The 27,380-nt window shown below is 41.7% G+C and overlaps 1 protein-coding gene across 1 annotated transcript in view; it reads left to right on the forward strand.

Moving 5' to 3' along the window:
* eif4e1c (eukaryotic translation initiation factor 4E family member 1c) overlaps positions 1–27,380 on the forward strand; it is a 29,347-nt gene continuing 1,967 nt past the window's right edge. Inside the window, exons 1-6 of the mRNA XM_080550230.1 lie at positions 1–101; positions 7,402–7,499; positions 16,984–17,079; positions 17,393–17,456; positions 19,515–19,628; positions 23,659–23,798. Of these exons, the coding sequence (XP_080406356.1) occupies positions 69–101; positions 7,402–7,499; positions 16,984–17,079; positions 17,393–17,456; positions 19,515–19,628; positions 23,659–23,798 (545 nt within the window). The 5' untranslated portion in view covers positions 1–68. The remainder of the gene's footprint in view (positions 102–7,401; positions 7,500–16,983; positions 17,080–17,392; positions 17,457–19,514; positions 19,629–23,658; positions 23,799–27,380) is intronic.

Consider the following 27,380-nt stretch of genomic DNA (forward strand, 5'->3'; position numbering starts at 1 on the left):
CCGTACATTCGTTTGGAGGGGTTCGTGACGCAGCAGCGCGGAACAGACAGGAGAATTTTACTAGCAAGATGGCGACTTCGGAGCCGGTAAAAGAAATTGAGGTATCTATAAACTCATGGTATCATACGACCATTAACTGACAGGGTGGTCTCATCCAAATATCTTGTCATTTAGTTTCATTAAATGGGAATCACATGAATTAGATTTCAATGGAATATCATGTTTTGGGAAGTAGGAGGATAGCGCCAGTGTCTGGGTTCCATGCGCAGCTCAGCCATGCTAGCTAACGTAGCGATGCTATGATGTATTTAGGGGGTGGCATTGGTGACTTTGTTGGCAGGGAGGGACTGGACATCGTTGATACTCACTTCATTCATTGAAACGATATAGTTCGATAGATACTGTTATTTGATATGTAACATAATAAACATATAATTCCCATTGTATGTATTTTATTCATATAGCTAAGTAGCAATTAAGTAAAAAAATAAATTTAAAGAATGACATATGGACACGTGTAGGCACGCTGCTAGTTTTTCGCATAACTGCTAATAACGTTAGCATTATAGCTAGGTATATGTTCCCTATACCACTGGCTGCTAACGTGCTTGATCGTCTGAATCGGCATATTTATTAATTAGCCGACGTTTATCCCTACTTTAATAGAAGTTACATTGAATGGATAGGCCAAGTCAGGCCAACTAGTAAGGCTAGGTGGGTAGACAGTTATGGCCATGCCATGGTAACGTTAACGTCGTTAATCTAGGGCTCATTAGAAGTCAGCTGCTAAAATTGCCTATTTCGGAAGATGTTGTCCTAGTGAACTAACATTAGCTGTAGTGACTCATTCATTCACTGTTGGCATCAAGCCTCCTCATCTCGAACCCAGCGCATTACTTGAGGGGATGGACAGACAAACGCCTTTTACTGATACACTCACCGGCCACTTCGTTAGGTACACATTTTCAACCGTTCGTTAACGCAGATATGTAATCAGCCAATCACGTGGCAGCAACTCAATGCATTTAGGTATGTAGACATGGGCTGTGTTCGGAATAGCGTACTAGCATACTACTCATACTAGATATGACGTAGATTTTGAGTATATAGTACGTTCGAACTGTACAGTATGCGAGATTTGAGTATGTGAGAAATTTAGTAGGCGAGCAGTTGCTTCCTGGAAAATTGAAGTCGGTTACGATGGACACTAGCTCACGTCCTATTTCCCAAAATGCAGGGCTACAGTTTAGGCTGTAAATTGTCAATCCCATCTGGCAACCCTGTGCGCTTTCAGCCTTGTCAAACTGCGTCATACAAACTTGTCGTACAGCTTTTGTTTACGTTGTCCGATAGCCTGGGGACCGAAAGCTTGCAATAAACATCGTTTTTTGCACATATTTGAGTGTGCAGATGCTGCTTTTTTGCACTCTATTTGATACTCTTCAGCTGCAGCACCCCAGCTAAGTCTGATCACGGATGAGCGGTGGTATTTTCACTATACTGGGAATTAACATGTATTAACAATAATTAACATTAACATGGTGAAATGCATTCTTAGACATGACTACATCGTCATGATTACAAATATGCCACTTGAAATGCATGAAATCCAAGTTTATTTGTGTCTTACACACATGTTCACCTAGTATTTGACTGTTTGTAGCCCAATCACGAATGATCCCAGTTTTGTAGTTTCAGACGGACAAGTTGGTTGTAGTGCTTAGTTATCTAGTTACTTGAGCTAGCTAAAGATGTTGGCCCCCCAAATCATTTTACAACGTGTTGTAATTATGTTACGATATTTCTGTCGAGTGAGTGAACTGAACCACCGTGGTGCCACCCCGAGAAGTGAACCGGGAGTAAACTCAATGAACAGGGAGTTCAACATGCGTCAAATGCTTAAATTCACTCCGAGCAGTGTCGACATTGATGGGGGTCTCCAATCGACTCCATTCAAAGTGATTTACGATCCCGCCCCTCTCCCCTGTCCGGACACATTTGAATTTTCACCGTAAGCCCGGTAAAGCGACGTTATTAACCCGCAAAGAGTGTGCCCCGGGAACCGTATTTGTCCGTGAATAACACCGGCTAGGAAGGTGGTAAAAACACAATACTACTTTGCTAACTCCACCATCGCTATACGGTCCAGTGTTTCCTCCAGGATTTTCCCCATTGGTGGCGGGGCGGTTAGCTTTCGCGTGCGCAGCAATAGATTATTGTTGCCCCGCGCATATTGCTATGAATAGTTCGAAGCTAGGTGCTTGCACGTTAGGTGCGAGAATGCTCGGTTAACCCATTAGCGGGAACATTATATTTGTTTCACAAAATAGGCTGATTTAATTGACCATGAACATCAGAGACAGACATTACGAATGTTCATTTAAAATACTCTATACTGAGCACTGGTATAAGAACATGAACCAGAGAACAGCAGTAAATGCAATAACCCACAGTCGTCGCTGATGATGTTGCATTTTCGATTAGGATAAGGGATTAAAGGCACCGGCGACGGACTAAAAGAGAAATCCGTTTACCGGCTTTTTACACGCACATGAGTTGTTGTAAGACTCATAAATGTTTCATTTCCACGGCAAAACAAACAATACACAACGAGGGTTTAGTACTACCACCGCATGATACAGCTGCATGTCATAAACTCGTGTAGAACAGCTGGGGAGTCTGAATGTTTTCAACAAGGCAACAACTCTGCTTCTCACTCCAATTTTAAACTCTGAGAGCGCTGGAGCGCACACTGGGCCCGACGTCATAGAGAAACCGAGTCATTTGATTGGACGAGAGGCATTCCATGAGTGCTGATCGGATTTCCTGAGTGAATTTACGAACGCAGCCAGTTTTGAAAGCGCGTCGCCTCGCGCCGCGCGCCTGTTGAGAGATTCAGTCTCGATTGCAGTGCGAATACAAACGACGAGGTTAATTGTAACATATTGTAAATAACTACCCCTAAATCGTAACAAAATGTTGGAAGCGGCCTAAATCTAGCTTCAATCTGCTTTTTTTCTGTTCTCCGGTCATAATAACTCGCTGCCTTTCTGCGCAGCCTGAATCAAAGTTGACTGTCTGAATGGTGGCGGAGGAAATTCTTTGGTGGCGGCCCGCCACGAATAAATGCATATAGAGGAAACACTGCGGTCATTTTGAGCCATCAACCAACCCACTGGCACCCCGGGAAGTTATGTTTCGAACCCCGAGAGCATGCATAAATGTCTATCCGGAAAGAGTGCACTCTCCTCGGCCGCTGCACGCGCCTCTCCTCGGTAACGCGGAGGAACGAAAAGCTTACAGCACCGCGTATTCGAGATACGAGATCGGGCGTATTCAGGCTAGTATGGCCGTGAGCAAGAGGACCATGACCCTAAGCATCCATATGCCTGTGCCTGTGCCTTGCATCCATATGCCTGTGCCTTGTTCATGGAACTTTATTATATAAGCACTCTATTTGTGGGTAGACTATGCACAAGGTGTCCTGGATGACGGGAGAAGTTAAAATTGCTCTGAGAGCGCCGGAGCGCACACTGGGTGCAACGTCATAAAGGGACCAGGTAATTTGATTGGACAAGAGGCATTCCATGAGTGCTGATCATATTTCCATGGCGAATTTACGAACGCAGCTAGCAAACAGAAGACGCAAAAAATCGTCAGATCAGATATATAAACGGGTTATTTTGGTAAACTGGACACATTTTGGGAATATATGTGGTTACTTTCTCGCCTGAAAACATATTAAAACTTCATAAAATGACATGTTAACACTTGTAAAGACAAAATTACTTATTTTAGCTAATGGAGGTTTAAAATTGAGGTTTAAATTCGCCGCTCCTGGCGAAATGCATTCTTGGAGGCAGTATGCAGTATGCATAATGGTCGGCTGGTTTTCGGATACTTATTCTGAATTTAGTAGGTAGTATGCAGTATATACTCATTGAGTATGCTAGTATGCAGTAGGGCTGCACGATATATCGTTATCGTATCGTCATCGCGATGTTCGCATGCGCAATATGAATATTGTGAAAGGCAACAATATTGACGATATAAAACTCCCCCAGCATGTACAGCTCAGTCAATCAAAACATACGTTTTTACGCTTTCCCTAAACGTACAGCCAACCACAAACCTCATTTCATGGTTTCCTTAGATCGACACACGCAACAGTGACACACAGCGGCGCGAAAACAAAATAAATATGAATGTCCTTGACAACACGATTGCAAATCTCATACCTAAAAATAAGTCCACCTCCATTGTTTGGAGATATTTTGGGTTCAGGAAGGAGGACGTGAACCAGAACGATGTCTTATGTAGGTCGTGCCTCCGCATAGTCGGGACGAAGAATGGAAACACAACCAACCTTTTTCACCACCAGATTGCTTATTTTTCATTGTTTCTACATTTAAAACTAGTAATATCGTACTAATATCGATATCGAGATATCTGGCATAAATATCGTGATATGCATTTTCGTCCATATCGTGCAGCCCTAGTATGCAGTATGCTAGTATACCATTCCGAACACAGCCAAGACGATCTGCTGAAGTTCAAACCAAGCATCAGAATGGGGAAGAAAGGTGATTTAAGTGACTTTGAACATGGCATGGCGGGTTTGAGTATTTCAGAAAGTGCTGATATACTGGGACTTTCCCGCACAACCATCTCTAGGGATTACAGAGAATGGTCAGAAAAAGAGAAAATATCCAATGAGCGGCAGTTCTCTGGGCGAAAATGCCTTGTTGATGGCAGAGGTCAGAGGAGAATGGCCAGACTGGTTCGAGTTGATAGAATGGCAACAGAAACTCAACTAACCACTCGGTACAACCAAGGTATGCAGAAGAGCATGTCTGAACGCACAACACGTCGTAGCTTGAAGCAGATGGGCGACAGCAGCAGAAGACCACACCGGATGCTTCTCTTGTCAACGAAGAACGGGAAACTGAGGCTAGAATTTCACGGGCCCACTGAAATTGGACAACAGAAGTAGGGAAGCACCGATACCACTTTTTTTCAGACCAGTACCCAAACAACAAGACCCAGTTTTGTCCCCAAGCAGACAAGGACCTTTTTACAGATTGTGAGAAGTGCAGATTGTAAGCTTTCAAATGATGTGTCATACATTGAAATCTGAAAATAGTCGAAGATAGGCTTATTTGAATGTTGGTACATCAAAACCAAATACCCGAGAAAATCGCTCTTAATCAAAACAGGCGCAAATATTGCTATGTTACTCAGAGCTTGATATTAAGCTTTATCAGGTACTTGTCCTTTGAACAAGTGAACTTATCTTTTACTTGTCCGAGAGCACAAGTTACTTGTCCAGATATGTTTTTGAAAAAGTTAGATATTTTAGTGCAAATTACTACTATTGATTTGTTATTGATGTATCCTTTATTTAAAAATAAATTAATTGAACGATGTTATGTAATTATTTAAAATGATGTGGTGTTTTCGTCCGATGACATTTTGCATTTCCCCACTTTTTATGGCACCTGGCCAGTTTTCGGTGCTTGAAGGAACATCTTGCTTGCTGGCTTGAGTAACGTGTCGGTTTCTCTCACCATGGACTTACAATTTCCACAAGCGAACTTTGCAGTCAAGGTGGTTGGCACTTTTGCGGGCAGTGGGGTTAATAACGGTCACATGCACGCAATAGCATTTTAGAATTTCTGATTCAAGTTACGCTGAGGCAGCGAGAATAGGATAGCTTGCAAATATATTTGTTTCTTTTCCGATCAGACAACTAAAGGAGGAATTTCTTTTTTGCGGATATTAATACATATTGATTTCTTTTTTTGTTTTTACATGTCTGTTGGACAACAGCAGGAGGAAGTCCACTTGTCCAAACATAAAATGCAAATGTCCCGGAGAAGCGGACAAGCCTTAATGTTGAGCACTGTAACTACATGTTTAGCACATCACAACATGCTGATAGAACATTAACATGTAAAAACACACATACACTACACATAACTAGATCACAGTCCTTGCTTTTGAACCATCCTAAAACAATAGTTGGCAGTCTGCTCTACATTTGTCGTCATCATCGCTTATTCTAAAATATCTCCAAACTGCTGACGTTGCTCCTCCTCTGCCTACCTGCTACAAGAGGTTACGTTGCCAAAGTAGTATCGGGAGCGGATGTACAGGGGTCGACATTAACGGTTGCCCCATTGCCCGGAGCAAGTAAAGCAATTGCCGCATTTGTTTGCACGACAGCGACGACGCTGCTGGATGCTGGATCTGTGTGTCGTTTTGCAGGAAGAACAACGGACGGCACATGCGACAGACCAGACTAGATGATCGTGGAGTGAAGATATTATTAAAGCGTACGCACCTGTCCACCTGTCTGTCGATCTGACTTGCCCCGGGCAATCGGTCAACCGTTAATGTCGAACCCTGATGTATCAAAGTAGTTTCACAAGTACATTAGCACAGTATCGGGTTCAAGTACGATTATCGGTATCGGTGCATCCCTAAATACAATATTTGAAAAACGTTGCGTGGTCTAACGAGTCTGGATTTCTCCTGCGACATTCAGATGGTAGTGTCGGAGTCTGGCGTAAACAACATGAAAGCATCGACCCTTCCTGCCTGGTGGTGGTGTAATGGTGTGGGGGATATTGTCTTGGCACACTTAGGACCCCTTAGTATCAATTGAGCATCGTTTAAACGCCACAGTATTGTTCCTGACCATGTCCATCCCTTTATGACCACAGTGTACCCACTTCCAGCAGGATAACGTGCCATGTCACAAAGCTCACATCATCTCAAACTGGTTTCTTGAACATGACAATGAGTTCACTGTACTCAAATGGCCTCCACAGTCACCAGATCTCAATCCAATAGAGCACCTTTGGGATGTGGTGGAACGGGAGATTCGCTTCATGGATGTTTTGCCAACAAATCTGCAGCAACTGCGTCATGCTATAATGTCAATATGGACCAAACTCTCTGAGGACTGTTTCTGGCACCTTGTTGAATCTATGCCACGAAGAATTAAGGCACTTCTGAAGGCAAAAAGGGGGTCCAACCCTTACTAGCAAGGTGTGTACCTAATGATGTGGCCGGTGAGTGTAGTTTTTGACATGATAATGTATCTATCTGCAATACATAAGTGTCTACTGAGATTTACCTTATGTCAATGAACTAAGTAGTGTGTATAAGATAGTTCCTGAGCTTTGAATGGAAAGTCACAATCCCAATGATTTACACCATTGTGTAGTCGCGGTAACCATATAGACACAATCACCCTAACCCCTGAACTGTTGTAACGTGATGGAAGCCAATGGTTTGATATGAACTCAATGAAACAATGAGCTCAATATTGACCTTTCAGATTTCCAGAGAACATAAACCTAACGTACTGATGTGCTTATGTTTATTCCTATTCAGGAAGCAACTGAAACGGAGGAACCCCAAGTGGAGGACCAAATTGCACCACCTGTGCTTGCTAGTGCCGAGGGATATATCAAACACCCCCTACAAAACAAGTATGGAAAACCTGTGTGCATCGTTAGCAATGTTTCATCAAACACCCTTCTCAAAATGAACATTAACAAGTAACCCTTACAGCTGGGCTAACCTTAACCCATGGTAAGAGTAGCTGATTGTATATCCACTGGCCTGGCTCAACAACCCTGACAGTACTAGGGTCACTTTTCTCTCTCTTCACATGGCCCTTTTATAGAGTTAGAATTGTAATTCCATGGTGGTGACTACCTATTCAACAGGGCTGGAGGCATAGGGTGGAAGTGCTGACATCCATCTCTACTTCAGTAGACCACTTTTCTAGAGCTTTCTGCCTGTTCAGATGGAGGCTGTTCCAGGACCCGTTGTTAACAACGGGGGGAGGGAGGCAGGGCTGTTGGGCTGTAAGTGTGGATGTTTTTGTGTAAAAGAAAGAAAAAAATAGCAGCGGCTATAACATGTTAATGCAAACACTGTCTTGGGCAACTTCTATCATTGTTTTTGTTTCAGTGTGGTCGTAACTAGTAAGTACTAGTTATTGTAGTAATCATTAACAACTCTACTTCACTATAGACATAACCATGCTGTGTTTAGAAGTGTGTGACCTCAACATATTTCATTGTCCTGTTTTTCTTTAATACCCCAACCATAGTGGTGGGTTACATGGATCATCAGACGTGTGTGTGGGTGTGTGTGTGTGTGTATGTGTGTGTGTGTGTGTGTGTGTGTGTGTGTGTGTGTCTGTCACTGGGGCAACCCTGGAGTAGCCTACTTCCTGTTGTATGTAGTATAAGCCCTAGCCTGCCTGGCTGTACTGGGCTGTGTGTGGTAACTCCAGGGGTCTTTTCAGGACGTGACCGGTAGCAAGCGTGTGTGGGTTAAAGTTTTGCATGAGGGGCAGAGGGTTCAGCCAGCGCCCCTGTCCTGCCCAACCCCCTCCCCTACTACAGGCTCACCCTTCCTGGGAATAGATGGAAGAATAAAGGCTCCATACACAATGGGCACATTTGTAGGGCGAATGACAGTCTTTTCTCTCTGTTCTTCTGCATTGATATGCACACTACACTTTGTTGTTGTGTTGTAGGGGAAACATGCATCGTTGTTGACATGAGTCAGGATCATATGACACTTGCTAACCTTCAATACCTGTTCTTATCATGTGAAGATTAGACAGGGTTCCCACGGGTCCTTGAAATCCTTGAAAGTTTGTGAATTTGAGAAAAAGAAATCAAGGTCTTAAAAGTTTTTGAAAATAGACATGGGTCATTGAAAGTGCTTTAATTCCCCTCTCTCTCTAAAAAAAATATATGTATTCAAAAATGTTTTACTTAGCTCGTCAACTAGTAAATACGTTTCTGTATTGCTTAACTTTACACATATTTCACAATATATTGTTTTGCTGTGCTGTGGTAGAGAAAGCAAGAGACCATCTAGTGTTCACACATTGAACTAGGGCTGCCACAAACGATTATTTTCATAGTCGACTAGTCACCGATTATTTTAACGGTTAGTCGACTAATCGGATCATAAATTACAGCTTATCGCACAATTACTCAATCGCTCTTATTTAGCTATCATCTTCTAAATCAGCTTCTAAATTTAGCTTGAAGTTGTTAGTTGTTGTTGTAGGCATGTGCTAACTAAAAATAAAGACAATTAAAATGATTGTTCACTCAAAAATAGATATTTTAATGAACTTTGCAGATTTATTTCTGGCATCACTTGCATGTAATGTAATGTAAAGAGTAGTAGAGGGTGCAAACTGCTGAGTAAAATGAGGTAGGCTAGGCACTAGGCAACCAAAAGAATACAAAAACAAAAATAAATACTTGTACAGAGTACAAAAGTTTTGCTTTGCTTCACTCATCTCATAGTAGAACGCGCCTTCTTAGCACTGTAACGTTAAGACACATTTTTTAGCTATTTGATAAGTATCGCTTTGATGACAACGTAAAATAATGTAAGAAGGCTTTTAACGTAACGATATCGTTAGCCAATAACAAGCTAACTAGCTTACCGAGACGAGCCATCGTCTTCCTCGTCATCTGCCACAACGTGCTTCCTTTTTAGATGCTCGCGCATCATAGACGTGCTGCCATGATAAGCGAGTTCAGCTTTGCAAATTTTACATTTTACATTCTTTTTTTCAACGTTGTGGTTGAAATGCTCCCACACTTTAGAGGTACGAGGACAGGAAGACATTTCTCTGTTTGTTTTTCCGGGGAAGTCACGTGTGCCCCGGATGACCGACACTGCGCATGTACATCAAAGACACTGGGAGACGCTAGCCAGTGGCAGCTTCAGGGAAGAAAAACAAATGCTTATCGAATGAAATGAATGGTCTTTATTGTCATTGATATAGTACAGGTACCAAACAACGAAATTTGGGAGGGGGGGCTCCCCTGGTGCTAGGCAAAAAAAAAAAAAAAAAAACGCTTATTTCAGCTCAAAAAAAACATGCGACTACGGCGATTACCAAATATGTCGGCGACGATTTTGGTAGTCGACGTCGTCGTGACTAGTCGACTAATCGTGGCAGCCTTACATTGAACTAATTGTTGTCTGAGAGGATAGTTCCAATTATATAAATTAGGGATGCACGATATTATCCCGATATTGGGAAATTAATGTTATTAAATATTTATCGTTTTTATACATTTTAGCCGATATAGAGCCGATAATATGAAGCCGGAAATATTTCCGGTTCCGGTTGTCGCGCTCATGATGCTGCGCCTGCGCACAGCCACGCAGTGTAGAGACGAGAGCGAAACATGGCTGTGACAGATGGTCTGACTCTGTATCCATACGTAATATCGTTCAGTATGAGTTCATATAGCTCGCTGGTAGCTTTATAATAACATTCAATTGTCCCATTTGTCTGACAGGTTTAGCAACGGTAGCTAGTATTGTTTTTCCAATGTTATTGTTTGACAGAAGTAGCAGCGAATAAACATGGTAGTGTGTGTAGGTTGCTAGACAGCAAAGTTAGCTTATTGTTAGCTAAAAGTTAGCTAAATTCGTTATCTCGTGTCACATATCACACCGGCGATCTGCATAAAGCTGAGCCGGTGGTCAACCATGTGGTAGCTATCACCATGACGCCAGCAAACTAGCCGACACGTTAGCATCGTTAGCACTGTCTTCATTCCCGGCGTTCATAATGTTTGATATAGGCTGTGTTCGTAAATTCACTCTGAGACCGCCGGAGCGCACAATGGGTTCAATGTCATAAAGGGACCACGTAATCTGATTGGACGAGAGGCATTCCAAGAGTGCTGATCAGACTTCCAGAGCGAATTTACGAACGCAGCCACTAGCCAGATAGCTACCGTCGCTAAACCTGTCAGACGAGACCGTTGTCTGGAAAAATGGGACAATTTAATGTTATTATAAAGCTACCAGCGAGCTACAGTACAGGCCAAAAGTTTGGACACACCTTCTCATTCAATGTGTTTCCTTTATTTTCATGACTATTTACATTGTAGATTCTCACTGAAGGCATCAAAACTATGAATGAACACATGTGGAATTATGTACTTAACAAAAAAGTGTGAAATAACTCTAAATATGTCTTATATTTTAGATTCCTCAAAGTAGCCACCCTTTGCTTTTTTGTTGTTAATAAAATAAAATAAATGTTGTTGTTAATAAAATATATAATAATAATATGATATATATATAATAACATATTATTAACACATATTATATTTAATATTATTATTATATATTTTATTAACAACAAAAAAGCAAAGGGTGGCTACTTTTGAGGAATCTAAACTATAAGACATATTTAGAGTTATTTCACACTTTATTGTTAAATACATAATTCCTATGTGTTCATTCATAGTTTTGATGCCTTCAGTGAGAATCTACAATGTACCAAATAGTCATGAAAATAAAGGAAACGCATTGAATGAGAAGGTGTGTCCAAACTGTTGGCCTGTACTGTATATGAACTCATACTGAACGATGTTACGAAAACATGCACATTTTGTTTTTCCATGTCAGTGCAATTTATTTTTAATTCTTATGCAAAACGTTTGTTGGGCTTTATCACAACCTACCTCATCCTCATGCACTAAAAGTAGCATAGCCCAGCCCTTTCAGTTGCTTTATTAAGCATACTAGTGTAGCCTACTATGTGCCTTGTGTCATTCTGTTTATCTGCAGACTAAGCAGCCATAGGCTTTTGGTTCTATAAAAGTCTTTATTTTTGTATTGACTGATGCACTTTATTTTTGACACTTTTTTGATCTAATTACTCTTAGGTGAGCCTTTTTTGTTTTCATAAAAGGAGGCCAGATCTTGGCTAAAAAAGCATTGTGCACTGTCTATAACAGATTTTGTTTGTTAGAGGAAATAATAAATGAACATTTGAAGAGTAAGAAGTGTTCTCTTTGTTGTGTTAACAATAGTGATGTAAGTTAGATTTGGTGAGATCACTATGGAATATTAAATCATCAATCTTTGCTCACTACATAGCCTTTTTTACCTTCAGGTGTGCATGAACTACAGGTTATCAGCTGTGAAATTATATCTGTTCTCATATCGGTTATCATATCCAGTGTTTCCTCCAGGATTTTTCACATTAGTGGTGGAGCGGTTGTCTTTCGCGCGCACACGCATAAAACGCGCACTGGCGCTCAAAACAAAGACGTAGTTTCACCAAAAACTAGAGGGTGGCAACAATTATAATTTCTTAAATAGCGGTCAAGTCATTAAAGCCGAGCAGGTGATTTTATATAGAAGGTGATCAAATACCAATATATCCTGCTACTATCAACTTGCAGCTAGCCTTTAACCCACTGCAAGACGCCCTCTCGAGGCATAAGCTAGTCCTCAACTCGAAGAAAACGAAATTCATGTTGTTTACTAGGGCTAGAAATGTGGACCTTACAAAGCTTCTTATATCCACAGTTGACTGCTCCTCCATTGAGAGAGTTACCGACTACAAATATCTTGGGCTGTGGTTGGATGAGAAGCTATCATTCAAAACGCATGTCGACGGCCTCGCCACCAAACTTCGGCAAAAGGTGGGCTTTCTTTACCGTAATCGGTCTAGCTTCCCCTTGCTTTGTAGGAAGAGAGTTGTCGAGGCGGTATTCCTGTCCGTATTAGATTACGGTGATGTTATCTATAGGCATGCAGCTTCATCTACATTGAAACAATTTGACTCAGTTTATCACTCAGCTCTAAGGTTTATTACCGGGGACAGTTATGACACTCACCATTGCATACTTTATGACAAGGTTGGCTGGCCCTCTCTTTCTCTGAGGCGCAGTTACCACTGGAACGTGTTTGTTTTCAAGGCCATCTGTGGCAAGCTTCCTCCTTATATCTCATCTTTATTGGACTGGAGTCTTGGTATTTATGTGACCAGATCTAATAGTTGGCTTTCTTTTCGGGTTCCGTATGCGCGTTCAGACCTGGGTAAAACAGCCTTTTTTATTGATGCCCCTAATACATGGAACACTCTGCAGCAAACTCTCCGGTTGGAGGTCCTCCCCTCTGCCTCTACCTTTAAACTCCTGGTGCAAAAACTGTATTCTAATAATTGCAATTGTTTTTAGTTTTTTCTTTTTTTTCCTTTAATCCTGTCTTGCTCACTGTTTGTTTGCCCATCTATATTAATGATCACTATTCTATTGTACACTCGACGTCACTGTAAATGAGGGTGACCTCAGTGCCTATCGAGTTTTAAATAAAGGTTTGAAATCCTACAGCTGCAGCGGAACATGCGGAACGCGCATTACACACACACACAGAAAGATCAATACGAAGTAGGCCTACATGAGAGTACACGCACAAAACCGGCTAACGTTACTCATTAACTGTTTACACAAGTAAAATCACAGTGTGACAAGTCAGATGGAGCATTCGGTAAACAACAACAGCAAGGTAATGCTATCAGTTGAGTTAAAGAAAACCAACTCTTACCTTTGAGGACACCAACATGAGCCCTGCTTACCCGTACCTCCGCCGTTCTGTTCGTGGTGATTTTAGAGGCAATAGATAATTTTTGCCCCGCGCTTATTGCTATGAATAGTTCGAAGCTAGGTGCTTGCACGTTAGGTGCGAGAATGCTCGGTTAACCCATTAGCGGGAACATTATTTGTTTCACAAAATAGGCTGATTTAATTGACCATGAACATCAACATACATTACGAATGTTCATTTAAAATACTCTATACTGAGCACTGGTATAAGAACATGAACCAGAGAACAGCAGTAAATGCAATAACCCACAGTCGTCGCTGATGATGTTGCATTTTCGATTAGGATACGCATACGGGATTAAAGGCACCGGCGACGGGCTAAAAGAGAAATCCAAATGTCCCGCTAAATTCGGACCAATCACAAAACTGTTTTGAAAGCGCGCCGCGCGCCTGTTGAGAGCGATTCAGTCTCGATTGCAGTGCGAACACAAACGACGAGGTTAATTGCAACATTGTAACATATTCAGTGTTTCCTCCAGGAATTTTTACCATGGTGGCGGCTAGTGCTGACCGCGCACGCGCGCTCAAAACAACGACGTCATTTCAGCCAAAACTCGAAAATAAAATGTTTTCCTGTAAATTAAAAACAAGGGTAGTCCGTCCGTCCGTCCCTCTCTGGAATGGAATGGAATGGACTTTATTTGTCATTGCTACAGTACAGGTACCAGACAACGAAATGGTCCATTAAATAAAATGACACGGTTCAAATGTTCACGCCGGCAATCCGGCTCTCACACATACTGGCAGCGTCCCGGTCTGACTTAGCTCTCGTTTGTGCAAGGCTTTCTTTCTTTCCTTCCTTCCTTCCTTCCTTTATGTGAAGTGGCCGGTCCCGGGCACAGCTGCCTCGCATCCGCTCAACGAGCCCAGCGGTTCGGTGCTGCGCTGATTAGCGGATGCGGGACAGCTGTGTGAGCGGATCGCTCCATCTCTCATCTTGATGAAGATGAATGATCTTTATTGTCATTGTAACAGGTACAACGTAATTTAAATGAGGAATCACAAAACAGTTTTGCAAGCGCGTCGCTTCGCGCTTGTGGGTGTGTCTAGCGCTGTGAAGGTCTGAAAAGCGGCCTAAATCTTTTTTTTTTTTTTTTGGTTGAGAAATCTGCATGGTGGCGGAGGAAATTCCATGGTGGCGGACCGCCACGATGAAATGCATGTAGAGGAAACACTGATATTGTAAATAACTACGCCCTAAATCGTAACGAAATGTTGGTCTGGAAGCGGCCTAAATCTAGCTTCAATCAGCTTTTTTTCTGTTCTCCGGTCATAATAACTCGCTGCCTTTCTGCGCAGCCTGAATCAAAGTGGACTGTCTGAATCAATTAGTGGCGGAGGAAATTCATTCGTGGCGGCCCGCCACGAATAAATGCATATAGAGGAAACTAGAGATGCTCCGATCAGGGTTTTTGGTGCCGATCACCGATCACCGATCACTGGAATCAGTGATCTGCCGATCCGATATCACCGATCACCGATCACAGCGTCGAAAATGGCAATTGAAGCATTCTATTTATTGTGTAGCATTATTTATGTTTTTAATTATTCTTAACACCATTGACATTGTATATTAAGTATTCAAATGAAATTAGGAGATGAGAAAGTATCATGAATTGACAACCATCTGTTTTATTGAATTCACAACCACCTGTAGCTTACTTCAGGAAAAACAAATAAAATGTGAAAATAAAAATCATAATAAATAAAATGTACACTGTCACATCAAATGTGCAACATTCCACTCGAATGAGAGGAACTAGGGGCTCTTAGAGAACTTGGAGCTTATACTGTAGCTTTCCTGAGGAACAATAAACATACCCAAACTAAACTGCAACATAAACAGGCTATAGCCAAATATAAAATACTGTTTCAAGTCAGTCAGTTTCAAGTCATATTTAGGAGGAGATAAGACAGCAAGTCAGCAATAATCAATAAAACAAAAAAACAAAACATTTCACCTAAGGAGATTTCCGACTCAAACCTTACTTCTGATTAAGCAGCATCACTGTTTTTGATTGATTGATTGAAAACTTTATTAGAATGTTTGCAGAAGTAGGTACATGAAAGTACATATTACATACAAGGTCAAACTAAAAGGATAAAAACCCAAGAAAGCCACTGGCTTATTTCAATTGGGGTCCTTGATTTTCAATTCATCGTTACATGTAAGACAGACATAAGAAAAGAACTAGTACTATCTACATGATAATACAGACAAATAACTATTACTATCTACAAGATAAACGTACATCCATCATGGGAAGAACAATCAGATTAGCCTTGAGAAATACAAGCATCTCAGCGTTTTTGGCACTCAGCCTGTTCCTCTTATCATCTCAAATATGTCCTGCTATGCTGAAAAGTCGCTCGCTATCTACACTTGTGCAAGGTGCACAGAGAAAGACCTAAAACTCTCGCGCTAATAGTTGTTGTTGCTATGGACCTTAGTCTAGCTTAGTGACTTCCTGCTCGCGGGGTCACATGACGTCGCTGAACACTACCTACACTACGCTCGTGAAGTCGCGCTGGAACTCTGACCAGCACTCCTGGAACGCCTCTCGTCCAATCAAAGCACTCGGTCCCTTTATGACGTCGAGCCCAGTGTGCGCTTCGGCGCTCTCGGAGCGAATCGACGAACGCAGCAAATGCCGTATGATATTCGTGGTATTGAAAGTCCTTGCGTGCGTTCCTCCGCGAGGAATTTCTTTTGAGCAGACATTACAAACTGCATATTTGTTGTCTCTTTCCGACACTGTGTAATATTTCCAGACTGGCGACGCCATTTTGTAAACTGATCGGTCGTGTTTGATCGGCCGTTTTGAGAACTCCGATCAAAACCGATCAAGGCCATATCGGCCGATACCGATCGGCGCCGATCAGAGCGGAGCATCACTAGAGGAAACACTGATATCGGTTATCGGCCACGAGAAGTGGGTAAACATCGGGTATCGGTTGGAAAAAATGCATATCGTGCATCCCTAATATAAATTGTCATTTAGATCTGTCAAACTATGATGTGTTGGGTCCTTGAATTTGAGGGAATTGAGCCTTGAAAGTCCTTGAAAGGTGCTTGAATTTGATGTTTCAGAAGGTGTGGGAACACTGTTAGAAAGCTGACGTCTGTCACTGGGACCTAGCTCTTATAGATTTCCCTCTGTTTACACTTCAGACAAAGACTTGTTGGAAGAAGCTCCATTGATTGGTCACTATAGGAGCACAGTTCAAAATAGCACATTATGGTAAAACTACTTGGGACAAGAGAAGTTGTAAATTCTCTTCTCTTTCTGTACAGTACTTTACATTAGAATATTAATTTGATGATCTCACACTTCAAATAAATGTCAAATTATCAATAAATGAATTGACTATCTATTAACTAATAGTCTATTATAAACACCAAAACCCACAAGTAGATGCCTGTAATACAATCTAAAATGTTAATAAACCGTCTATACCCTCTACAGTGTGTAGGTGTGTGTTGATGTGCTGCCCTTCCCTCTCTCCTCAGATGGGCCCTGTGGTATTTCAAAAATGACAAAAGCAAAAGCTGGACAGAGAACCTGCGTTTAATCGCCAAGTTTGACACTGTGGAGGACTTCTGGGCGTAAGTCCTCCCCCACCACCATCACCATGGTGTCATAATGACGTAATCATGAGTATCAGACTGAAGAGAAGAGACCTATTCAGCAGGGCGGAACATTTCAGATATACATATACAGAATGTCATAGCTGAGTAACATATCAATGATCCAATCTGCTAACACACAACATGTTTGAATTCCTTAGCAGGTTAGGTCCCTCTCCCATCTTACAACAGTTAGAGCGCAAGAAATGTAAATAAGGCATCCAGCCCATTTTCTGTGTTGTAATTTATTCAGTCCCCTGGTTTGATGATTGTGTCTTCTGTTGTTTTGTAGATTATATAACCACATACAGCAACCCAGCAAGCTTGGCTTCGGCTGTGACTACTGCTTATTTAAGGTAAGGGCTCCTCTAAGACTAACAGCTACACTTCTGAGCTCATTCCCATATCTATATAGTTATGCCTTTATTTGTGACGCGCAGACATTCTTCTAGAAGCATAACAAATATACAAATAGAAACACATTTCATATATATATTTAATGATTTAAAAGTCCATGTAGGCAGTTGGAATTTGACCTGAAACCTGTAAAGCATATTTCATTTTAACCTAATGATGAAATAACTTATTTTCTTCCTACAATACCACACTGCCTTTTTAAGACCTCAGTCAGACCTCAGCCAGTGTCTATCTTGCTTGCACAAAGCCAGTTGACCTACAAAATATGAAATCTGTAGTTTGTAGTTTTGTTAATCAGGTCTTGCCTTACATACAAATCTAAACTAACTCTGAAATTCAGAACTTTTAATTCTCTCCCTGGCTCTGCTGTTAGTTCTTATGTTTCAGCTGCTGTGCTGCTAGTCAACGACTCCCACTGAAGTAATAGTGCCCTGAATTTGTGGCCCATACGTGGCGAAAACAATAATACTTTTCGGGGTCATATACAACCACCGTCTTTGCTAGGGATGCTCCGATCTGGATTTTTGGGGCCGATACCGATCACCGATATTTTTCCTCAAGATCAACCGATACCGATACCGATTTTTTTAAAAATACATAACTGTAGGCCTACTGACTGGATAGCCTACATATTTTTTGCTTTTTAGACAAAAGTTTTGATCCATTAGGCACCAAGCAAACGCAGACCCATTTTTATGGCATAGTAAAAGTCTGGCCTATCACCCAGTTAGGGCCTGAAGCCCAAGTCAGTGATATGGCTGTATAAAAGACATCATAAACGTGGCCTTCATGGTTTACATACTGTTACATCCTCCTATGTTTTCTGTTCAGTTATCTGTCTTCCCCAGGGGAAAAAAAAAAAAAAGATCGGTTTTTGCGATCGGCCATTTTTGCCGATCACCGATCGAGTCATTTGGAGTGAAATCGGCCGATTTAAATCGGTGGCCGATAAATCGGAGCATCCCTAGTCTTTGCTCATGCCCGACCATCAGCATAACCATAAGCATGTACCTTGAAATGATGCCTGCTAAAGTGCCTTCATTAGGCCTATTTTAAAGGCACCATACGCAAAAAAGAAAGACGCATCTTTCATTGTAGTTTAGTTAAAATTGGCAAGTCAGTTTCATTTCGTACATGTCCCATCTGTATGGCGAGATCCATCATTAACCTTTAAAGTTTCATAAAATTTGTCCCAGTGGTGTCGTAGAAAAAGCTTGTGACATACGAACGGACATAAACTATTTCATAGTCCCATCTCCAATTTCTTAGGTGGGGGACAATAAGCTAAATAGTAAAGACTGATTAGCTATTAACAACTTCAAGAAAATAATCATCCTTAAGCCCACAGATGGCTACAGTCTTGTCTAGGCTTATGCCTGTCATCCAGTGTGATGACAGCAATCATAAGAAAACACTATTGAAAATAGTGGATATAGCATTTCATGTGTTAGTCATTTTGTTGGATTTAGATCATGCACATATTTCATTTTAACCCTAACCCTATTTTTATTTAACCTTTACTTGAAACTGTTGTAGTTGTTTTCAAGCTTGATCAGTTTCTTCTTGATGATAGGCGACAAATCATTATCTTTAAATCTTTAGTGCGTTTGCGTTGCATAGAATACCTACAAAGTTTGTGTTAGTAAATCGCCAATCGTCATTAGCTATGTTGCCAGCTAACCTCTGTATCTGGTAGCCTAGCAACAAGAATCAAGTATTTTTCATATGTGAAAAGTGAACATGTAACGGCTGCCTTTAAATCTGTCTCAAGTCAGATTACTTTTAAATTCGATACCGATACCTTGGAACGATAGTGACTTAGGAGGCATCAGGCAGCTGCCTTTGGATTGAGATGCAGCCAAAGTGAAGCGGGCATCCGTTAAACAATTCATTAAGTTTATATGGCCTTAGCTGCCCATGATCAGCAGATCTGCATCATGATATAAATGACATGTATGTAACAGACGTCTCCTACTGCCCTACTCTGTGTGTGTCAGGATGGAATCAAGCCCATGTGGGAGGACGACAGGAACAAGCTGGGGGGCAGGTGGCTGATGACCCTCAGCAAACAGCAGAGACACAACGACCTTGACCGCTACTGGATGGAAACGGTAAGCTTCAGCCTCATGATGGAGGCTCCTGCAAAGACCACTACACTGTACTCTGCTTGGATACATTTTAATTACGCAGGGCAATTCAGCACTTTTCAGAGCTATGGCTCGGGTTCTAGATTGTTTGATGTACCCAGTCATAAAGAGTAGGTTTTAAGTCAGTATTGATTAGGGGTGCAACGGTTCTCGTTTTTTTTACAGACGGTTCGGTTTGCCTTCCACGGTTCAATACACTAGTGAACCGTGACGGTTTTCGGTTTATGCTGCGTTCATTCAAAGTCAGAGGTGGAGTTGGTCTGGAACGCAGTTGCTTCTTGTTCAAATGTTTGTTCATGGTGAGCGGAGTTGAGAACATGGCAACAGTTTGAGGAAGCCCTGGATTGCTACAAATCTGCATTGTGGGGTCATTCATTCTGGTTTTGGTATTGAATACAGCTATGAGGGAACAAAAACAGTGAACAAAAACGTGTCGCAGAAATGCTTCACGCATGTCGTATATGCGCTTAAAATGCGCACAATGCATATATGGGCTTCATGGCTGAAGTGCATTTTTACTTTCATTTCCTCTCCTATTATATACTAGTCTTCAAGCCTAAGAGGCATTTTTTTGTGACGGCAGCTGGTGAAACCGTAAACCACTTGCGTGAATTCACTCGCATTCATTGTTATTGTTTTCTGGAGGCTAACGGTAAGTGATACATGGCTTGTAAACATACTTTAATTTTAGGATGTGTTCAAAGGCAAGGACTGTGTGATCATCTAATTATGTATTAGTTATGTATAGTTATGTGTTTTTAGCATGTTGATGTTCTATCAGCATGTTGCGATGTTATTAAAATACAGTTTAGACGTTCATAGCGCTGCGCTTTGTTAGCTGCTAGCTGTTAGCAGCGTTTGCTTCCGGTTTTCTGGATGAGAGAGTTTAACCCAATATGTGCCTGACCTCTAACAACATTCAAATGACTCTAACTTCGTCATCTTTTTTCCGATTTCAATGTATGACACATCATTTGAAAGCTTACGGTCTGTAGTTCAACAAGTCACATTTGAAAGTGTTTATGTATTGTTTTACAGGGTTCGTTCAAACTATCGTAATTCTTGAACTATATGTGCAATCGAAAACATTCCAACAGTTTCTGAAAGCAGTAAAGTTGCACTCTAACCATTTAGGATTATTACTGTAGTTCACCAAAAAAGCAAATGCATTGACCTCAAAGTACTGGAGTGATTTGAAGATAAGCGATATTTTACCGGTGTTTTATACTTTAGTGAGTTTCTGTACATATATGTTTGTGATTGTGAAATGTCACGAAGACCATCTAGGGCAGGGGTCGGCAACCTTAAATGTTGAAAGAGCCATATTGGACCAAAAAACAAAAAAACTAATCTGTCTGGAGCCGCAAAAAATGTAAAGCCTTATAATGAATGAATGAATGAATAGTCTTTATTGTCATTGCTATAGTACAGGTACCAAACAACGACATTTAGGAGGGGTGGCTCCCCTGGTGTTAGGAAAGGAAAAAAAACGTAGGAAAAAAAAAAACACTTGAAAAAAACACAAGAAGGGAAGGCAACACATGATGTAAGTGTCTATACATAAGCCTTAGCACATATGCATACAACCGAATGCAAACGTATTGTGCTTTACAAAAGTGAAACACTAGGATAGCGTAAAGGGGGTCTGGGGGGTTCCCCCCAAAAGATTTTTTAACAGAGTAGATGCAATTTCGTGTATTCTGGTGCCTTTTAACAGGTGGGTTGATACTTTTATCTGGCTATACTAGCCTGAGAAAAAATATGGATAAGTTTGTAATTTCATCCAGAGGAAGTGAGCAAACCAAGAGATCGTCAGCCCAAAAATAGACAAATCTACAGACTGTAGACTACAGTACCAATTGAAAACTAGCCTCCCTCGTCCTCTTTTCACCCACAGGAACGCCGGCGCTCCCAAATATCATACCTTCTTTAGAAGTTCATAATTCGGAAACGGTTTGAACTAAAGACAAGCCGCTTTTTGCATTTAAAAGTAGGCAAATAGCGCTCACCGGGAAGCTCCCGTTCATCGTGCGTCGCCGATGTCCGTCTATAAATCTAGCCACAAAGTTGTAGACAATGTGGATAGTTTCTTGCTTTGCCTGCCGCAGTACTTCGTCAATCCCTGTGGATATAGGTCTACTCTTGAAAAAAACCTGTCACATCCAGTCTCATGTTGGGTCCAGTCAAAATACTAGTCATGTGCCAACATATCCGAATCCTATCCGAAAACTAAACTAAACTAAACTAAATCATACAGCCCCAAACACGAACACATCCCAAAACAAAAGTATTTCCAAAAGTCTCCCTTACCAGTAGCCTATGGCAATCGAGAATAGTGAATCCAATCCACAAATGATAAGTATTTAGTGATCGTTAAACTGTTGTTTATTATATCGAGTGGGTACTTACAACTTCAAGTTTCGTGTTATGGAAAAAAAACGAGTCTGCGAGTGGTTTGCCCTGGGAATCTGATCAGTAGTCATGGAATGCCTCTTGTCCAATCAAATTACTTGGTCCCTTTATGACGTTGAGCCCAGTGTGCCCTCCGGCACTCTCAGAGCGAATTTACGAACACAGCCCTAGACTGGCTGGTGTACCCCTTTACCTCGCTTCTACCCTGCTGCTACGCTGCTTCTATAACATCAGATCACCCAGCATTGCTAATGAAAAGAATCAACGAATGTGAGTCTAATACCAATACTTGCTCAATAGGTCTGAAAATCTATTAAAAGTGGTCTTATAAAGGTCTTAAATGTAACTTGTTGAAACCTGCAGGAACCTGCATAATTACTTTGAGAACAGGTTGCTACATTAATTATGCGGGTGTTAAGGTCAGAGCCATCGCTACTTACACGCGCATCATTGTTAGACCACTGTTAATGCTAGAGCTAACCATCTACGGGCAAAAAGAAACGTGTCACCTTTTTGTACCATCGCCAGTTTGCACCCCTGAATATGGACGTTGCGGTGAGAGAGGCTGTGTGTTATTGTAAGTGTACAGCTAAACTAGCTAGCTACATTGTGAATGCAGTTGAAAAAGTGATTCTGCATGCAGGTCCATCATCAAAAAGTAAACTAAGGGGGAAATGCATTTTAACATGCAAATACATCATTTCTATGACCTGTCTTCAGTTGTGCTTAAGGAACTACATTTCACTTTGTGAAAATATGATTTTAGCCTAGCTTGAACACATCCCATATGTCAACAAAAACAAACAATGCAGTATAATAACTCGGTATCTGTCCTAATTGGTCCAGAAGGCTCCGATCTGCACTCCCAATCTGGTGTCACTCACTTGATGAAAACAGTAGTAGCCAGTGGTCACGTGCATGAGAGTTGGCTAATAGCTACCTGTGTGTAATGAGTCTGATGCCAGCTGGTGCTAAATAATCATAAACCATTTGCCCAAGTAATTATATTTCATATTCTGAAACTACAGATTGTGTGCTTTCAAATGATGCGTCATACATTGAAATCGGGAAAGAATTAAAGACGACACGAGTATTTGAATGTTGGTGCACCTCAAGAATGGGAATGCGACAGGAGAAAAGTGGCTGATCAAACCACAACAACAAACGCTGCTAACAGCTAGCGGCTAACAGTGGTACATAGCTACGAACGTCTAACATCACAACATGCTGAGAGAATATCGACACGCTAAAAACTCATAACTACACATAATTAGATGAACACACTGTACTTGCTTTTGAACACGTCCTAAAACGAAAGTATGTTTACAAGTCATTATCACTTACCGGTAGCCTACGGCAAACGAGAACAGTGAATCCAATCCACAAATGTAGTGATCCTGTAGTGATCGTTAAACTGTTGTTTCATTTGAATCGTCACAGCACAACACCATTCTATTTTTACTGGAAAGAAATACTTAGAAATGGCACTAAGTGGATATTTTTGTCAGATTCCTCTGACATGTGATTTGTTTGAGTTTGTTTGTGTTTATCACCTGACATGTTTTACGTGTGTGTGTTTTAGCTGTTGTGTTTAATCGGGGAGTCATTTGACGAGGCCAGTGAAGATGTGTGTGGAGCTGTGGTGAACGTCAGACCGAAGGGTGATAAAATAGCCATCTGGACCGCCAACTGCCAAAACAAGGATGCTATCATGACGATAGGGTATGTGCTGTCCTGTCTTTTCTCAACCCCTAATAAAATGTTCAAAACAAAGACCACTCCAAATATTTCTTTAATCAGCATCTCATATACATATACAGTGGGGTGCAAAAATGTGGGCAGCCCTAGTTAAACTGCCTTTTACAATTAATATCTAAGTGAAAAGAAGCAAACCTAACCTCTAAATGGTACAAAATTAACATGACACATTTCATCATATTTTAAAGCAAGATTCATTTTTATTTTTTTACTTTTTTACAGTTTCAAAATAATAAAACAAGGAAAAAGGCCTCATGCAAAAGTTTGGGAACCCTGTCAGCTAGTACTTTCTAACTCCTCCTCAGGCAACTATAACAGCTTGCAAACTCTTCCTGTAGCCAGCTAAGAGTTTTTCAAATTCTTGTTTTAGGAATTTTTCCCTATTCTTCCTGGCGGAACACATCTAGCTCAGAAATATTCTTCGGCCTTCTTGTATGCACGGCATGTTTGAGATCTCTCCACAGGTTTTCAATAATATTCAAGTCTGGGGACTGTGATGGCCATTCCAAAACCTTCATCCGTCTTTCCTGGAGGTCCTCTGAGCATTTCTCACCAGATCTTGGGCCATTCTATCTGAAATCTTTCTTGGTCTTCCAGATCTTGCCGTGACTTCAATTGTTACATTTATTTTCCATTTTCGAATGATGCTTCTGACAGTGGAAATGGGTAGTTTGAAACGTTGCGAGAGTTTTTTGTAGCCTTCTCCTTGATGGTGGAAGTGAACTATTTTGATTCTGACATCCTTGGACAACTGTTTAGATGAACCCATGGTTTTTAACAACAGCCACATATTCAGTTACTTCAGAATATATAGTTCAACCCTGGAATTATATGTATGTGACTCATTGAAGCCCTAGCGAGTAAATCACTTTGGTCTGGGCCTTAGTAATCATCTTCTCAAAAGGAAACAAAGAATAATCCAAAAGGGTACCCAAACTTTTGCACAGGGCCCTTTTCCTTTTTTTATCATTTAAAAAATAAAAAGTAAAAAGTAACCGTGCTTTAAAATGTACAGAAAGGTGTCATGTTTAACTTTGAAAGCAAAACTGAACACTAAATGCTACAAAGTTAAACATGACACCTTTCTGTACATTTTAAAGCACGGTTTCTTTTTATTTTAATTTTTCAGAGAAAGGGGCAAGGGCAAGTCATGCAAAGCTAGAAAAAAGCACTTCATCATTGGGAAGCAAAGAAGAGCCAGGCTGAGGTTTGCAAAAGACCATAAGGATTGGACCATACAGGACTGGAGTAAGGTCATCTTTTCTGATGAGTCCAATTTTCAGCGCAACAGCTGGTAGTCTAATGGTTAGAGATCTGGAGAGGCCTACAACCACAATGTCTTGCACCCACTGTGAAATATTGTGGAGGATCAGTGATAATCTGGGGATGCTTCAGCAAGGCTGGAATCGGGCAGATTTGTCTTTGTGAAGGACGCATGAATCAAGCCATGTACAAAGCTGTCCTGGAAGAAAAATGTCTTCCTTCTGCTCTGACAATGTTCCCCTACTCTGAGGATTGTTTTTTCCAGTAGGAAATGCTCCATGCCACACAGCCAGGTCTATCAAGGTGTTGATGGAGGACCGATCTGGCCATGACAGGGTCTCCATCCAAAAAGGACACTGCAAATGGGTCGTGGATGGGTCTTTCAGCACGATAATAACCCAAATCATACGGCCAATGCAACAAAGGAGTGCCTGAAGAAGAAGCACATTAAGGTCGTCTCCGGACTTTAATCCTATCGAAAATCTGTGGAGGAGCTGAAGCTTCGAGTTGCCAAGCCTTGAAACCATAAGGATTTGGAGAGGATCTGCAAAGAAGAGTGGACCAAAATCCCACCTGAGATGTGCGCAAACCTGGTGACCAACTACAAGAAAAGTCTGACCTCTGTGCTTGCCAACAAGGGTTTCTCCACCAAGTCATGTTTTGCTAGGGGATCAAATAGTTATTCAATTCAACTTTACTCGCCATGTGCAGTGCACTGGGAACATTACTTGGTATTCTCTTGGTATACTCCATGCTGAACAAGCTACAATACATACAACAAGACGACAACACAACAATATTCAAGACACACAATATATATAGTACCAATACGAGTGATTAAATATACTGTACAACTTAGTGCAAAAACATGTAAAGTGCAATGATCAGGAGTTATTGAGGAGGACTAGCTTTGGGGAAGAAACTGTTCAACTGGCGTGATGTTTTTGACCTGATGGCCCTGTACCGCTGTCCAGAAGGGACTAATTCAAACAAGCTGTGAGCTGGATGTGAGGGGTCAGCCACAATCTTGCATACTCTCTTCAATGATCTGGTGCTATGGAGGTGATGGAAGGCAGGGGGCAGCCAATGATCCGCTCAGCTGTCCGTACGACTATTACCGGTAATAGCTTGGCCTTGGATCGGGCAGACGCAGAGACGTACCAGACAGTGATGGAAGATCAGGAAGAGCCCTGTAGAACTGGACCAGGATGTGACGACTGATGTGAAGTCTCTTCAGCTGACGAAGGAAGATCAAACGCTGCTGGCCTGTTTTTCTCTAAATGGGTGATGTTGTTATCCCATTTTAGTTTGTTGGAGATGGTAGTGCCCAGAAACTTCATCGACTATCGTGACAGGGGAGTTATTGATGACCAGTGGAGAGTGAGTTGGAGACTCTTTCCGGAAGTCCATAATCACCTCCACTGTCTTGGTGTTGTTGAGTTCCAGGTTATTGGCTGCAGACGAGGACACCAGGCAGCCGACCTCCCTCCGGTAGGCAGTCTCGTCATTATTAGTGATGAGGCCAACCTTGGTGATGTCATCTGCATATTTGATGGTCTTGACAGATGTCACCAGAGGTACAATCGTTGGTGTACAGGGAGTAGAGCAAGGGGGAGAGCACACAGCCCTGAGGAGCACCGGTCTTAACTGGGCAGGGCTGAGATGAGGGCCCATTGTGACATACTGCCTCCTGTTGGTGAGGAAGTCAGTATTGCACTGACAGATGGAGGGGTGGATATTCCGCTGGGCCAGTTTATTGTGGAGGAGGTCAGGAATGATTGTATTGAAGGCTGAACTATAATCCACAAACAGGACTCTGGCATAGGTGTTCCAATTGTCCAGGTGTTGCAGAATATAGTGGACCGGCAAGTTGACTGCGTCGTCTGCTGAGCGATTGGGTCTGTATGCAAATTGCAGGGGGTCGTGAGATGGTCTGTGGAGGCTTTGAGGTAGAACAGACCCAAGCATTCAAATGTTTTCATGACTACAGAGGTGAGGGTCTAGTCATAGTCATTCAAGCAGATGATCTTTCGGCTTTTTTGGCACCGGGATGATGACAGCTGATTTGAAGAATGCAGGGACTCCATGAGTTTACAGACTGGTTGAAAATGTCTGTAAACACTGGAGCAAGCTCACTGGCGCAATGCTTGAGGGCAGCAGGTGACACCCTGTCCGGGCCAAGCTTTCCTGGTGTTCTGGTTTTTGAAGAGGGTCTGAACCTCATGCTCAGTGATGGAGAGTGCAGCAGGTGAGGTGGCAGTGGTAGGAGAGGCAGAGTAGGTG

This window comes from Nansenia antarctica (genome assembly GCF_963989245.1).
Source record: "Nansenia antarctica genome assembly, chromosome: 1".
In the NCBI taxonomy this organism is placed as follows: Eukaryota; Metazoa; Chordata; class Actinopteri; order Argentiniformes; family Microstomatidae; genus Nansenia; species Nansenia antarctica.